A 13,572-nucleotide genomic window follows, 5' to 3' on the forward strand; every position below is an offset into this window, starting at 1 on the left:
CCTCATGGGTCTTCTCCTTCCAGAATCAGTCACCTGCAAGGCTCCTACCTCCCCTCAGCTTTCACTAGCCTTTCTTTCCCCACCCCCACCCCCGGGGTGACTTTTGCTCAGGGGCATTTCCCTCCACCCTCACTGCCCTATTTTCATCACCAGGAGGAGCTTTCCTGCTAATGATCCCTGAGCACAGTGCCCAGCCCCTAGGGGAGGACCTGACACCCATTCCTTGACACCCATTCCTCCTTCACCGCCCCCATGCAGGCACCTGTTGTTGGCCCTCGTCCAACACAGCCCCTCCCACTCCTGCATCCTAAACCTCAGCCTCTGGATTCCTCCACTCTCCAGGCCACAGGTGCTGGACTGCACTTGCCCTGGTCCCTCTCCAGCTCCCCCCATTAGCACCTTGCCCTGCTCCCACCCTTGTCCGAGTGCCTTGGGCCCTCACCAAGTAATTAGTAACAGGCCCACTCTTGCGATTCCCAAATCACCACCTCACTCTCACCCTCCTTCACCCAGGGCACTTCTCTTCTCCTGTCTTCACCCTAACCCAAGGAGGGGTTACCCTGGGTAACAGATGTTTAACAGATGCCCTGTCCCCCAGTCCCAGGCCCTCACCACTATCTCCTCTGCAGCCTCTTGCCCCTCCTCCACAGTGGGAATACTGCCCTTGGTCCACTGCCCACCTCCTTGGCTTTCATCACCCTCTCTTTGGTTCCTGGATACCAGCGGGCTCTCACTACCTCAACAAAATCTTTGTTTTATGCCACTTGGTCAACTGGTCTTTCCCTAGAGGGCCTCACCATGCCTCTTTGCACTCTGCACCCAGACCAACTCCTTCACCTCCCCCAGGTTACTGGCCCACCTTCATCTCTCTTGGGGCCACAGCCCAGCCCCTCAGGCCCCTCTGCCTCCTGCCTCACCCTCCCTGGAGCCCGCCTTGTCCATGATGAGCCCACACCAGGGGCAGCAGCCCTTGCTCTCCATCTCACCTGGCCCCCCTCTGACCAGGGATCCCTCTGGTCCTGGGTCTGACACTGCCCTTTCCTCCCTCTGACTCCACCTCCCCTCACCCTGCTCTTCCTGCCTCTCCCCTTGCCCACCTGCCTGGACCCTTAGGGAGCCGGTGCCTCCCTGGCCTGGCACTTGTCCTACATGTGTGTTCATTTCCACCCTCTCCCTCCACTCCTCGATTCCCCTCTCCCTCCTTCTCTTTCCCATTTTTCCCGTATGGAAATCCTCATTCTGGTCCCTTGTACACATGCATGTTCTGCATCCTCAGCACCTGGAGCAGGTCAGGACACAGAACTTGTCTGTGAAACATCTGATGTGCACTTGTCTCCAGAAAGCAGCTTCATCTGTGGTTCCTCCTTCCCCAGGATCCCACAGTCTTTGTTATATCACGGTGCTGTTCCAGGATGGATCTGTGCAGGCCAGCTTTTTTGCTGGTGGACACTTGGATGGTCAGGCCTTCCTGCACTATGATCACATGAAGGGGAGGGCAGAGCCCTGGGGAGTCTGAGCTGAAGATCCGGAAGCTAAGATGTGGGACAAAGAATCCAAGTGAAACTGGGCAACTCAGATTGGGACTCAAATCCATGTCCTTTTAACTGACATCACATCTGGTCTCAGGACTTACTGATTCTCAGGTTCTTGATGTCTCTTCTCAGAATGAATTCAGTGAGAGACAAAGTGGTAGGTAAAAAGTGGATTTTTTAGAGAGAAACACACTCTGTAGACATTGTGTAAGCCATCTCAGAAGGCGAGAGTCGCAAGAGGCCATGGAGTTGTCAGTTTTTATAAGACTGGGTGATTTCATAGGCTAATGAGTGGGAGGAGTATTCCAGCTATTTTGGGAAAATGGTGGGATTTCAAGGAATTGGACCGTGGTCAGACTTTTGACCTTAATGATCTGCCTTGAAACCCTCATAGAACCTGTGGGCGTGTCATTTAGCTTGTTGATGTGGAGTGCATATCGAGGCTCAGGGTCTAGCAGAAGTTGACTCATCTGCCATCTTGGACCTATTTGGATAGATAATGTCATTTGCAGTGACAAGGACAGACCTAGAGATTATCACACTAAGTGAAGTCAGTCAGTCAGAGAAAGACAATGATTCCACCTGAAATATCACTCATATGTGGAATCTAGTTTTTTTAAAAGATACAACTGAACTTATTTACAAAACAGACACAGACTAACAGCAAAAACAGATTTATGGTTCCCAAGGGAACATGTTGTGGGGAGGATTAAATCAGAAGCCTGGGATGAACATACATACATTACTACAGAAAAGACAGATAACCAACAAGGACCTACTGTATAGCCCTGGAAACCCTACTCAATATTCTGTGATACCTTATATGAGAAAAGAATCTAAAAAAGAATGAGTATATGTATATGAATAACTGAGTCACTTTGCTGTACACCCAAAACTTCTATAACATTATAAGTCAACTATACTCCAATAAAGTTAAAATATCAAAAAATAAATGTTGTACCACATTCTTCTGCTGCTGAAAACAATCTTATAATTCCCATCTCACTCAGAGCAAAAGTCAAAACACTTCCCGACCTACAAGTTCTGGCTGTACCTCTGACCTCATCTCAGTTAATCTGCTCCAGCCATACTGGCCTCCTCACTTTAACAGAAACACACGGACATCCTCCTGCCCATTGCATTTGCCTGGAGGTTCCCCCTGCCTGGAAAGAACCTCCTCCAGTCATCGGGGGTAACTCAGCATGTCCTTTAAATCTTTCCCCCAAGGCCACTTTCCCAGTGAGACCCACAGTGACCACCCTAGTACAATAGCCACCTTCCTTGTCCTCACACTCACACTGTGCATCACCTTCCCCACTGCATCTTTCTATTGTTCCCATCCTTTCATAACAGAACACTTTCCTTATTGAGCCTACTGATAAGACATAGTCTGTCTCCTACCACTTGAATACATGCTCCATAAGGCCAGCAATTTTTCTCTTTAACTTCAGTGATGTTTCCCAGATGTAAAACATTGTGTCATGTATCTGGCATGCAGCCGGTATGAATGAATGATCAGTGTAATGTGCTGTGTACGTGCTCAGTCACTCATTCACGTCCAACTCTTTGCGACCCATGGACTGTAGACCCCCAAGCTCCTCTGTCCATGGAATTTTCTAGGCAAGAATACTGGAGTGGGTTGCCATTCCCTTCTCCAGGGGATCTTCCTGGCCCAAGAATCAAACCTGCATCTCCTAAGTCTTCTGCATTGGCAAATGGATTGTTTATCACGGAGCCACCTGGAAAGCAGAATCAATGTCAAGCACCTCCCTATATCTTTATTTTGTGACCTCAGGCCAAATGTTGTATTGTGGTAGCTACAGCATTACATCTACTCACACTGACATCAGTGCCACTTGTGTGTTTCTCACAAGTGCTGTTCTTCCCTTCTTGGCAACCAACCCTCCTTCACACTGCATCACAGGATATTTTTCTTTTCAGAAAACAATTAGTGCTGACTTATGAGTCCTATTTTCTAACCAAATATAAACCCAAATTAGACTCTGCTTTAAGGGCTTACCAGGTGGCAATAAAACATGGTATTTCATTTACACTTCATGACAAATAGCTACTATCCTTAGTCATAAATGAGTTCTTAGAAACCAGTAACATTGATATTTTGAGGGAAATGGAAAAAAACTGAAAAATGAAATAAAAGACTTGATTAGTAAGGATAAAGCATATATGAAGATGACTAAAATGATCATAAAGGAAAAGCAATTTCTTTGCTTTTACTAAATTTAATTTAATATTACCAAAGACATTTAGACATACTAAAACTGTACAAACATTTCTAAAGTTTTACAAAACAGACCCACTCAGACAAACACTAGGGGACAAGATTGATGAGGACCTACGGGGAAATCTGTAGTTTGGATCCTGATTTTCAATAAGATATGAAAAAGGAAAAGAAGTTAAGACAAAGATGGAGACAGCCCAGCCCGGCCTCTGTTGGATCAGGAAGGACCATCAGAGAAAACAGTCCAGGGTGCGGAGGGGTCGTGGTGGACAGAGGAGGGCCAGGCTCACCACTTCTTTACATTATGCTAATAGCAGCACAGACACATGCAGATGACTTCTGCAGAAAGAGAAGTCAGCTCTTCAAGTCATAATGCAGGGGTGGGATATGGAATCTTGCATCACTCAGGCTCCACAAGGTAGCTGTTTCACACTGTGAAAGAAAAGAATCATGAACCAGTGTAGATCAGTCATATAAGGGCTGACATTCTCCACAGCCCCCCACATGCTCACATGTTCCACTCAAAGACCCCCACCACCCAGTGTGTCTCCCCTGCACCAACTCCTCTCCCAGTCAAGACCCTCCAGGGTCTCACCTCTAGGATCCATGAGAGCTCTGGTCACACACATCAGAGCTCTGGTATGATGAAAGTTAACTGCCTGGGGGAGAACAAGACCAGGATGTGGTCAGAATCCACAGGAAAGAAACTAGAGAAGGAACGTTGAGGAGGTGAGCCCCCATGACCTCTTGTCCGCACCCTCAGAAGGTCCCAGGAATCGCATCCCCTCTGTACTTACTTTCAGCCTGAGTGTAGTGCCGTCTTTCACCTGCAAGAAGAAAACATCATGCGAGAATCCATGGAGAAGACTGAATCATGATGTCCTAGAGAAACCCCCTACTTTTGGACCCCAGAGAACTTTCTGGAACTGTAACCAAAAATCCAGGACAGAATCAGGAATATAAAGAAAGGAGACGTGGGGGGGTCTGGACCATCTCCAACCCTTCTAGAGGTCTGAACTCAGTGGGGACCTTCCCCTCTGACTTTCAGGTGCTGAGAAACAGGTCCCAACTGGAATTATGAAGGTGAAAAATCTATCTTTCATTTTCACATGTACTTTACAAAAGGGTCAATGTTAGCATCAGCTCCAGACCAGCAAGCCCATATGTATGGATGGTATTTCCCAGGAACAAGGCAGCCAAACTTCTACCTGGACTTGAAACCCCTCAGTGAGACAAGAAAACTCAGATCCCTCCCTCCCTTCCCTACCTGAGCGGTTCTTCCTCCAGATCACAGCTCCAGTCACCACAGCCACCACGAGGAGAACCAGGCCAACAATGATGCCCATGGTGAGGAAGGAGGTCTGAGGAGGTTCTGTGGAGGAAAAGGAAGAGGCCCTGACCTCAGGCTTGAGTCCTGACCTTTGAGTCCTGAAGGGCTCCTGCTTTATCTGAGAAAAGCTACATCCCATCTCCATCCTTACCCCATCTCAGGATGAGGGGCTCCTGAAGCCCCTCATGCTGCACACGGCACGTGTATCTCTGCTCCTCTCCAGAAGGCACCACCAGGGCCGCCCACTTCTGGAAGGTTCCATCCCCTGAAGGCCTGGTCTCCACAAGCTCCATGTCCTGGGTCTGGTCCTCCCCGGCACGCTGCCAGGTCAGTGAGATCTCCTTAGGGTAGAAGCCCAAGGCCCAGCACCTCAGGGTGACCTCATGGCCAGAGAGGGGGTGACAGGTCACATGTGTCTTTGGAGGGTCTGAGGAAGAAGAATCAGAAAATTCACACTTTGTTACTCCCATGGGCCACGGAGGAAGCATCACGTGACCATTCTGAGAAATGATGAGAGAATGAGTTTGAAAAGAAAAAGCACAAGCACCAGCCTGGGCTCTGGTGTCTGGGAAAATCTCCTAGTCCTTGTAAAGTTCTGGAGTCAGGGTGAGAGCCACGGTAGGATGCTCCACCTTAAGGGGGAGAATACAGAGCAGTGGTCCTGACTTCGTTGGAAACTGAATGACTCAGAAAAGCTGGAGTCTGGCCTCTTATGATGCTCTAGGTCTGAGAACAGGCCTTGAGAAAGTCATGGGTCACAAGATGGCGGGCAGGGTGAAAGGGCCCCGCTGACCAGTGATTTCAGGGATGGTTTCCTGCTTCTTCCCCAAAGGCACTGGATTCCTTAATTGTTCTTCAGAGAAATGAAGCTACTGGCGAGTCACCTTCTTGTACAGAATATTGAAATCTGGGCGCATTCCTCCCTCTCCTGACAAGAACCTGGGGCGCTGTTCCCACAGGGACCCCATTTTCCTCTCCTCATGGGAAGCCAGCTCCAGCCCGAGGGGAGATCAGGGAGGCCCCGCGCCCCTCGTACCTGCGCGCAGCAGCGTGTCATTCCCGTTCTCCAGGTGTCTGCGGAGCCCCTCCACGCACTCGCGGTTCAGGTAGTTCCTCACCCGCTCCGCAGCACCACGCTGCTCAAACTTGCGTTTGGAGATCTGAGCCACCGTCTCCGCCGCGGTCCAGGAGCGCAGGTCCTCGTTCAGGGCGAGGTAATCTCTGCCATCGTAGCCGTACTGATCATACCCGCGGAGGAAACCCCCGTCCGACCCCACGTCGCAGCCGTACATCTCCTGGACGGTGTGAGACTCTGACCCGCCCCGACCATCCGCAGGGATTAAACCCAAACTGAAATGAAACCGGTTCAAGTTCCCGCGAGCTCCTCCCGGGGGGAGGGGCGGGTCTCACAGTGTTGGGGTGACCCTCGGAAACGGAGACTCGGGGCGACGCCGCCGGTTCCTGGGGATGGGGGTCGTGACCTGGACCCGGGCCCGCGTAGCTCACCGGCCTCGCTCTGGTTGTAGTAGCCGCGCAGGTTGTTCAGGTTCGCTCGGAAAGTCAGTGCGGAGTCCTTGATTCTCCGCGTGTTCCGATCCCAATACTCGGGCCCCTCCTGCTCCACCCACCGCGCCCGCGGCTCCATCCTCGGATCCGGGGCGTTGCTGTCGAACCGCACGAACTCCGTGTCGTCCACGTAGCCGACGGCGATGAAGCGGGGCTCCCCGAGGCCGGGCCGGGACACGGCGGTGACGAAATATCGCAGGGAGTGGGAGCCTGGGGGCGGGGAGGGGTGAGACCCGGCCCGACCTCCTCGTGGTTCGGGTCCCGGGCCTGAGGTGACGGAACTGGGAGGAGGGAAGGGCGAGGGGCTCGTGAGACGGAAACGGTCGGAGAAGGACCAGGACTTGCGGGGCAGAGAAGAGGGGGCGGGAAGCAAGGGAGGGACAGGACGGGACGGGGGAGGGGGCAGGTCAGGGCGAGGGCGGCTGGCTCGCTCTTTCCCTGGGGGTCCTGCCCACCCACCTCCCCGCAGAAGCCGTTCCCTCCCGACCCCGCACTCACCCGCCCAGGTCTCGGTCAGGACCAGCGCACCCGGCAGCAGCAGGAGTAGGGTTCTCGGCCTCATGACCCGCATCTCCCGGGTCTGGGGAGAAGCGAGTTCAGCGGGTGGATGAACACTTTGTAACCTGGTACCGCGGACATGAATACTGGCAGCTAGAAGTCGGACACCCAATGGGAGTGAGACCTGGGCCCGCGTCACAAGTGTCCAGATAGGAGGGCCGGACACAGATTGTGAGAGAGAAAGTCAAACACGTGTAGACGGGAAGCCCCTAGATGGAGCGTCCCGGCCCCAGCCAGACACGGCCCTTGACTATGAGACCCTGAGACCCTTGCCCTCCGGGGAACCTGGGACGTTGTCCTGATCCCTTCTCTCCTGCACCGAGAGCTTTTTGTCACACTCCCTGAGTCCTGGCCCAAGGGCTTCTGGCAGCGATTTTCAAAACATTTTTGGTCAGAATATTTATACAATCCAACAAATTAGTGTGGACCCCAAGGGTAATTTTGTTTATAGTTACTTCCATCGATATTTTGCATAGTAGAAATAATAGAGTTAGAATTTGCTTATTCATTTATTTAGAATAATGTTAATAACTCACACAGTTAACATGGAATATAACTATTTCCCCAAATAAACACTACAGTGGGAACAGTGGAGCTTTTTACATTTTTATATTTTTGCAAGTCCCTTCTTGTCACTCTCATTAGAAGATCGCTGGATGTTTATGTTTGCTTCTATGTTAAATCCATTATTTTGGTTGAAATCTATGAAAATAAAAAGCACACACACACATAATAGTATTTTAAATAACTTTTCAGATAATTATCTAAGTTCATCCTTGATCCAAAACTAAAACTACAAAAGTGGTAGTTTCTCAAAGGCTATTTTCAAAGTGGACCTGAAACGATATTATTGAATATTTCCTATTCTATTACACTAAAATCCATAAGCTTATTTTGCACATTGACTGTCTTTTATACTAATATAAGATTTTTTAAAACTAATACAATGCTTCACTAAGTTTTGTAGATCTTCCAGCATCATTCATTTTTTGCAGTAAACACTGTATTCCATGAAAGAGAGGCTTTCAGCTCACACAAATAATTTTCCTAGGGACATAATACTTTGGAATGTAGCAGAAGTGCTTGATGTGTACTTCCTATGTCATCTTAGAAGATTTTTTTTTTAGAAAAATAATTTGCATTTTGAAATATGACCATAAGCCTTTTGATTTTCCTAAAAAAAGCAGCTCATTTTTGCAATAAGAAGTACAACATAGCAATATTTGTGCAAGGCCTATGTTAAGATTAGAACCCCATCTTTTGAATTTCATCTAAGCATGAGAATTTTGAGAGGCTGATATTCACACCAGGTTTTCTTAAGTTACTCTAACACAAGTGGATAATAGCAGATTGTAGAATTAACATACCATTCTATGCCCTATTATAACATGATATACTTACTTCTGTTCCTCTTGCAGTGTATCATATCTTTTACAGCATCATCAGAGTAAAGCTAATGTTCACCAAGCACACTCATTTTAAAGAAAAAAATATAATCTATTTTATGCCACCATTCATTGCTCCAGGAAAACAACACCATCAAGTTAAGTCATGTAGAGCTTTACTTGTCCGTGTAATTCTTGCCTTGTCAATTAAGTCTCATCCTTAAACTTTACTCCATCAGTTCAGTTCACTTCAGTCACTCAGTCGTGTCTGACTCTTTGTGACCCCATGAACCGCAGCACGCCAGTCCTCCCTGTCCATCACCAACTCCTGGAGTTTACCCAAACTCATGTCCATTGAGTAGGTGATGCCATCCAACCCTCTCATCCTCTGTCGTCCCCTTGTCCTCCTGCCCTCAATCTTTTCCAGCATCAGGGTTTTTTCCAATGAGTCAGCTCTTCACATCAGGTGGCCAAAGTATTGGAGTTTCAGCTTCAACATCAGTCCTTCCAATGAATACCCAGGACTGATCTCCTTTAGGATGGACTGGTTGGATCTCCTTGCAGTCCAAGGGAATCTCAAGAGTCTTCTCCAACAACACTATTCAAAAGCATCAATTCTTCAGCGCTTACCTTTCTTTATAGTCCAACTCTCACATTCATACATGACTACTGGAAAAACCATAGCCTTGACTAGACAGACCTTTGTTGACAAAGTAATGTCTCTCCTTTTTAATATGCTGTCTAGGTTGGTCATAACTTTCCTTCCAAGGAGTAAGCGTCCTTTAATTTCATGGCTGCAATCAACATCTGCAGTGATTTTGGAAGCCCCTAAAATAAAGTCTGCCACTGTTTCCACTGTTTCCCCATCTATTTCCCATGAAGTGATGGGACCGGATGCCATGATCTTAGTTTTCTGAATGTTGAGCTTTAAGACAACTTTTTTACTCTCCTCTCTTGGAGAAGGCAATGGCAACCCATTCCAGTACTCTTGCCTGGAAAATCCCATGGACAGAGGAGCCTGGTAGGCTGCGGTCCATGGGGTCACTAAGAGTCGGACACGACTGAGCGACTTCACTTTCCCTTTTCACTTTCATGCATTGGAGAAGGAAATGGCAACCCACTCCAGTGTTCTTGCCTGGAGAATCCCAGGGACAGCGGAGCCTGGTGGGCTGCCGTCTATGGGGTCGCACAGAGTCAGACACGACTGAAGTGACTTAGCAGCAGCTCACTTTCATCAAGAGGCTTTTTAGTTCCTCTTCACTTTATGCCATAAGGATGGTGTCATCTGCATATCTGAGATTATTGATATTTCTCCTGGCAATCTTGATTCCAAGTTGTGCTTCTTCCAGCCCAGCATTTCTCATGATGTACTCTGCATATAAGTTAAATAAGCAGGGTGACAATATACAGCCTTGACGTACTCTTTTTCCAATTTGGAACCATAGGATCTGATATTAATTCCCCAAGGGAATCAGAGGTGTCCCTGGATCCCTAGAGTGGTGAACACACAGTAGGACAATCAAGGAGGCCAAAGTGAGCCCAAGAAGTTAGAGCTGATGGTGAGATTTCATGTGGGGAATACCTGTGATCAGGGGGTCCTGGCTGAGGGATGATACGGGAAGGTTGTCAGTGTCCAGGGCCTGGCAGGCGAGGTAGCAGCCAATTTATGATTACTTCCTGTCAAGACGGCTCCAGAAGAGTTCCAATTTCAAATACATTTTCAAATCTGTCAAGTCCTGATCTCAAATGTATTCATTCAGCAGTATTGGCTCATGCTTTGTCCAGTTTGGCTCGTGCTTTGGGCTGAGAGTCTGTAATACACTCGAAACCAAGGTATAGACTCTGCTCCCACATGACTGAGTAGCGGTTGTAATGGAATACGGTGAAGGTTGTTGTTGACATAGTAGCAGGTAATTAAAACCATCACTTTATCTCTCTCCCACAGTTATTATAAATATTCCTCATTATTTGCACCCTGATGTTTCTTAGAATATGAAGGATTTTAGTAAAGTTCCCCCAGGAAGGCAGACTCAATGCTTTGGGGACAGGAGACAGTATGGACTTGACCTTGACTACACTGAGCGGATCTTCCACTTTGGACGGCTCCCACTGAGACACACTGCCCACCTTCCCATGGCGTCAGGGACATTCCCACTGTCTTCTGAGCAGAACACTTAGTACACAAAGACTCATGTCACAAATCTGTGGTACCATGATTGAAAAGCATCTCTAGTACATTACATAGACTGTTGCACAGATAGATGTTTATGGATGGATAGAGAGAGGATGGACAGAGGCTAGATACAGATTGAGAACTGAACACATAATTTTACCAACCATGTGTCACAGGGACAACTTATGTCAGGGACAACTTATGACAACTTATACTTATTACTTGTAGTGGACTTTTATTAGCTTCCAAGTGAGATGAAAGAAGAAAAGCAAATCAATGCACCTTAAAGAAATCCTCCAAGTTCAAACATGTTCCGATTAATGCTAACTTGGGAAAAAACAACTTTTGAATGGGGGCGGGGGTGGGGGTGGGGGGGCAGGGCTGAGAGTTTGTCATAAGCAGCCACACTCTGCCCTCTGGTGGCCTTCTGTGAAATAGCACAAGTGCTGCCGGCTCCATGGTTTTGTCAGCAAAGAAGCCAACATTTCCACTTGCCACCTTCACAGTCCTGCTCTTAGAGCAAATCAAAAGTTCTCTAAGGTTCAGTGCCTACTAGAGGAAGTCACTGTTTGAGTAGCACACAAGAGGCCACTTCCCAAGTGTAGTGTTTCAGGGAGTGTTGATTGAGCCCCTGAGTCAGGCCCTGGGTCAGGCCCTAGAGGGGAGACTAGAGAGGAGGTCGCTGCCTCAGGGGAACTGCAGGGGGAGGGTGGGAACACACGGGGTTCACTTGTCTACACCCCAGCTCTGTGGTCTGCTGGGGAGAAGTTAGTCTATCCAAGCAAAGCAATTTATGGCACTTTTCTGTTTATATTAATGATAAAACATTTTAGAAAATTATCACTCAACATATCTGTATGATTTCATCTAAATTTATATTGGCTCAGATAGCAATCTTCCTACAGGCAGCGGCGGACTGGGGAGGCAGTGGTCTGGCTTGGCCTGTCAGGGCACCGGCGGCTGCAGCTCCAGCCCCGTGTCCCTGCAGTACTGGGCAGAGGAGACGCCCCTCGCGGGCAAGTACCTCCCGGCGGATTCCTTCCCAAAGGACTTGACTATGATGTGAAGCAGGAGGAAGGGGAGGCGGCAGCCTCGGGCGGTGGAGTTGGGGCGGGGGCCGGCGGAGGTTGCGGCCCGAGTGGGGCGCTGACAGCTCCAAGTCAAGGATTCTGCCCATGAGCCTCCGGGGCAATGGGGAGGTCCTGCATTCAGAAGGTGGTGTTTCATAAAATGTCACCCAACGAGACCCTCTTCTTGGAAAGGACCATCAAGACTTACAAAGATGGTATTTCTAATAGCTTCTTTGTGAATTTCCAAATATGGGGTTTTCCTGGGCAAATGGACTTTTTTGACCCCGCTTTTGGTTTGAGATGATCTTCAGGGGGACAGGAACATTGATATATGTCACTGATGCACAGGATGACTACATGGAGGCTTTAACAAAACTTTACCATTTCTAAAGCCTACAAAGTTAACCTAGTTAACTTTGGTTTTTATTCACAAAGTTGATGGTCTGTCTGATGATTACAAAATATAAACACAGAGGGACATTCATCAAAGGGCCAATGGTGACCTTGCAGATGCTGGGCTAGAAAAACTCCATCTTAGCTTTTATTTTACTAGTATTTATGACCATTCAATATTTGCAGCCTTTAGTAAGGTGCTGCAGAAACTATCCCACAGCTACTGGCCTTGGAATACCTATTAAATACCTTTATATCAAATTCAGGTATTGAAAAAGCTTTTCTCTTTGATGTTGTCAGCAAAATCTACATTAAAACAGATAGTTCTCCTGTAGATATGCTGTCATAGGAACTTTGCTGTGACATGATTGATATTGTAATTGATGTATGTTGTATGTTTGGGTTAAAGGAAAATAGAAGTGGAAGTGCTTACCACAAAGAGTCCAAGGCCATCATCAAGCTAAATAACACAACTGTCCTGTATTTAAAGGAGGTGACTAAATTTTTGGCACTGGTTTGCATCCATAGGGAAGAAAGTTTTGAATGAAAAAGTTTAATAGACTATAACTTCCATTGTTTCTGAAAAGCTATTCATGAGGTTTTTGAGGTGGGTGTGACTTCTCACAGGAGCTGTGGTCACCAGACCAGTGCCCCCAACCTGAAAGCTTTGACACACAATTGCACACCATGAAATGTAATCTAGCCTGGACGCCAGTGGTCAGGGCTCTGTGCCAGCGTATTCTTCACACCAGGGTCAGAGACCACGTGTTGCAGGACATGGGAGTTGCCGCTTGTGGGAATCTGGTGCCTGTCCCACTAGAGATAAGGGGTAGAGTTTCTCATTTGGATGAAAACCCCTTCAGCCAGTGGTGTGCAACTGACACTACTATTTCTTTAAAAAAAAAGGCAAAAAAGAATTCCAGAGATCACAGAACTGTGTGTCTTTCTCCTTTTGGGGGCCCTACTTTAAGTAGCTGGGATATTTTGGACCTGGAGATAATACCACTTACCCATCCTTACCAGGGAATGTTGCCATCAATTACCAGTTGAAAATAATAGAAAGAACTGAATTTTTATGCTTCACTTAGATTTTCATTTGAGTAGTCTCTAAAAATCCTGCCTTGCTTAAGTTCTAACAGTGTCTCTCAGATTTCAGTTTTGGGCCTTGCACACCTCAGACCTTCTAAATGCATTTGCTTGCTAACTCAGAAGACACGTGGTCTGACTGCAGCAAAGGACATTCCTATATTTGTTTCTGAAAAAATGAGAAATTTTTATGCTGCATCAAGTCAAGAGCAAGTCTCAACAGTGGCTGCTGTGTTTGTT

At 47.7% G+C, this 13,572-nt stretch overlaps 1 protein-coding gene and 1 pseudogene across 1 annotated transcript; one reads left to right on the forward strand and one right to left on the reverse strand.

Moving 5' to 3' along the window:
* Positions 1–3,752: 3,752 nt before the first annotated feature.
* Positions 3,753–7,229, reverse strand: LOC129647195 (BOLA class I histocompatibility antigen, alpha chain BL3-7-like). The gene is made up of 8 exons (XM_055574390.1): positions 7,166–7,229; positions 6,608–7,007; positions 6,138–6,322; positions 5,253–5,528; positions 5,039–5,143; positions 4,569–4,598; positions 4,367–4,430; positions 3,753–4,203 (listed from the first exon to the last, which is right to left on the reverse strand). Exons 1-7 carry the CDS (start codon positions 7,227–7,229, stop codon positions 4,423–4,425), a joined length of 1,068 nt encoding a protein of 355 aa, XP_055430365.1. The 3' UTR covers positions 3,753–4,203; positions 4,367–4,422.
* Positions 7,228–12,982, forward strand: LOC129647196 (ras-related GTP-binding protein C-like; annotated as a pseudogene).
* Positions 12,983–13,572: the final 590 nt, after the last annotated feature.

This window comes from Bubalus kerabau, chromosome 3 (assembly GCF_029407905.1).
Source record: "Bubalus kerabau isolate K-KA32 ecotype Philippines breed swamp buffalo chromosome 3, PCC_UOA_SB_1v2, whole genome shotgun sequence".
Lineage (NCBI taxonomy): Eukaryota > Metazoa > Chordata > Mammalia > Artiodactyla > Bovidae > Bubalus > Bubalus kerabau.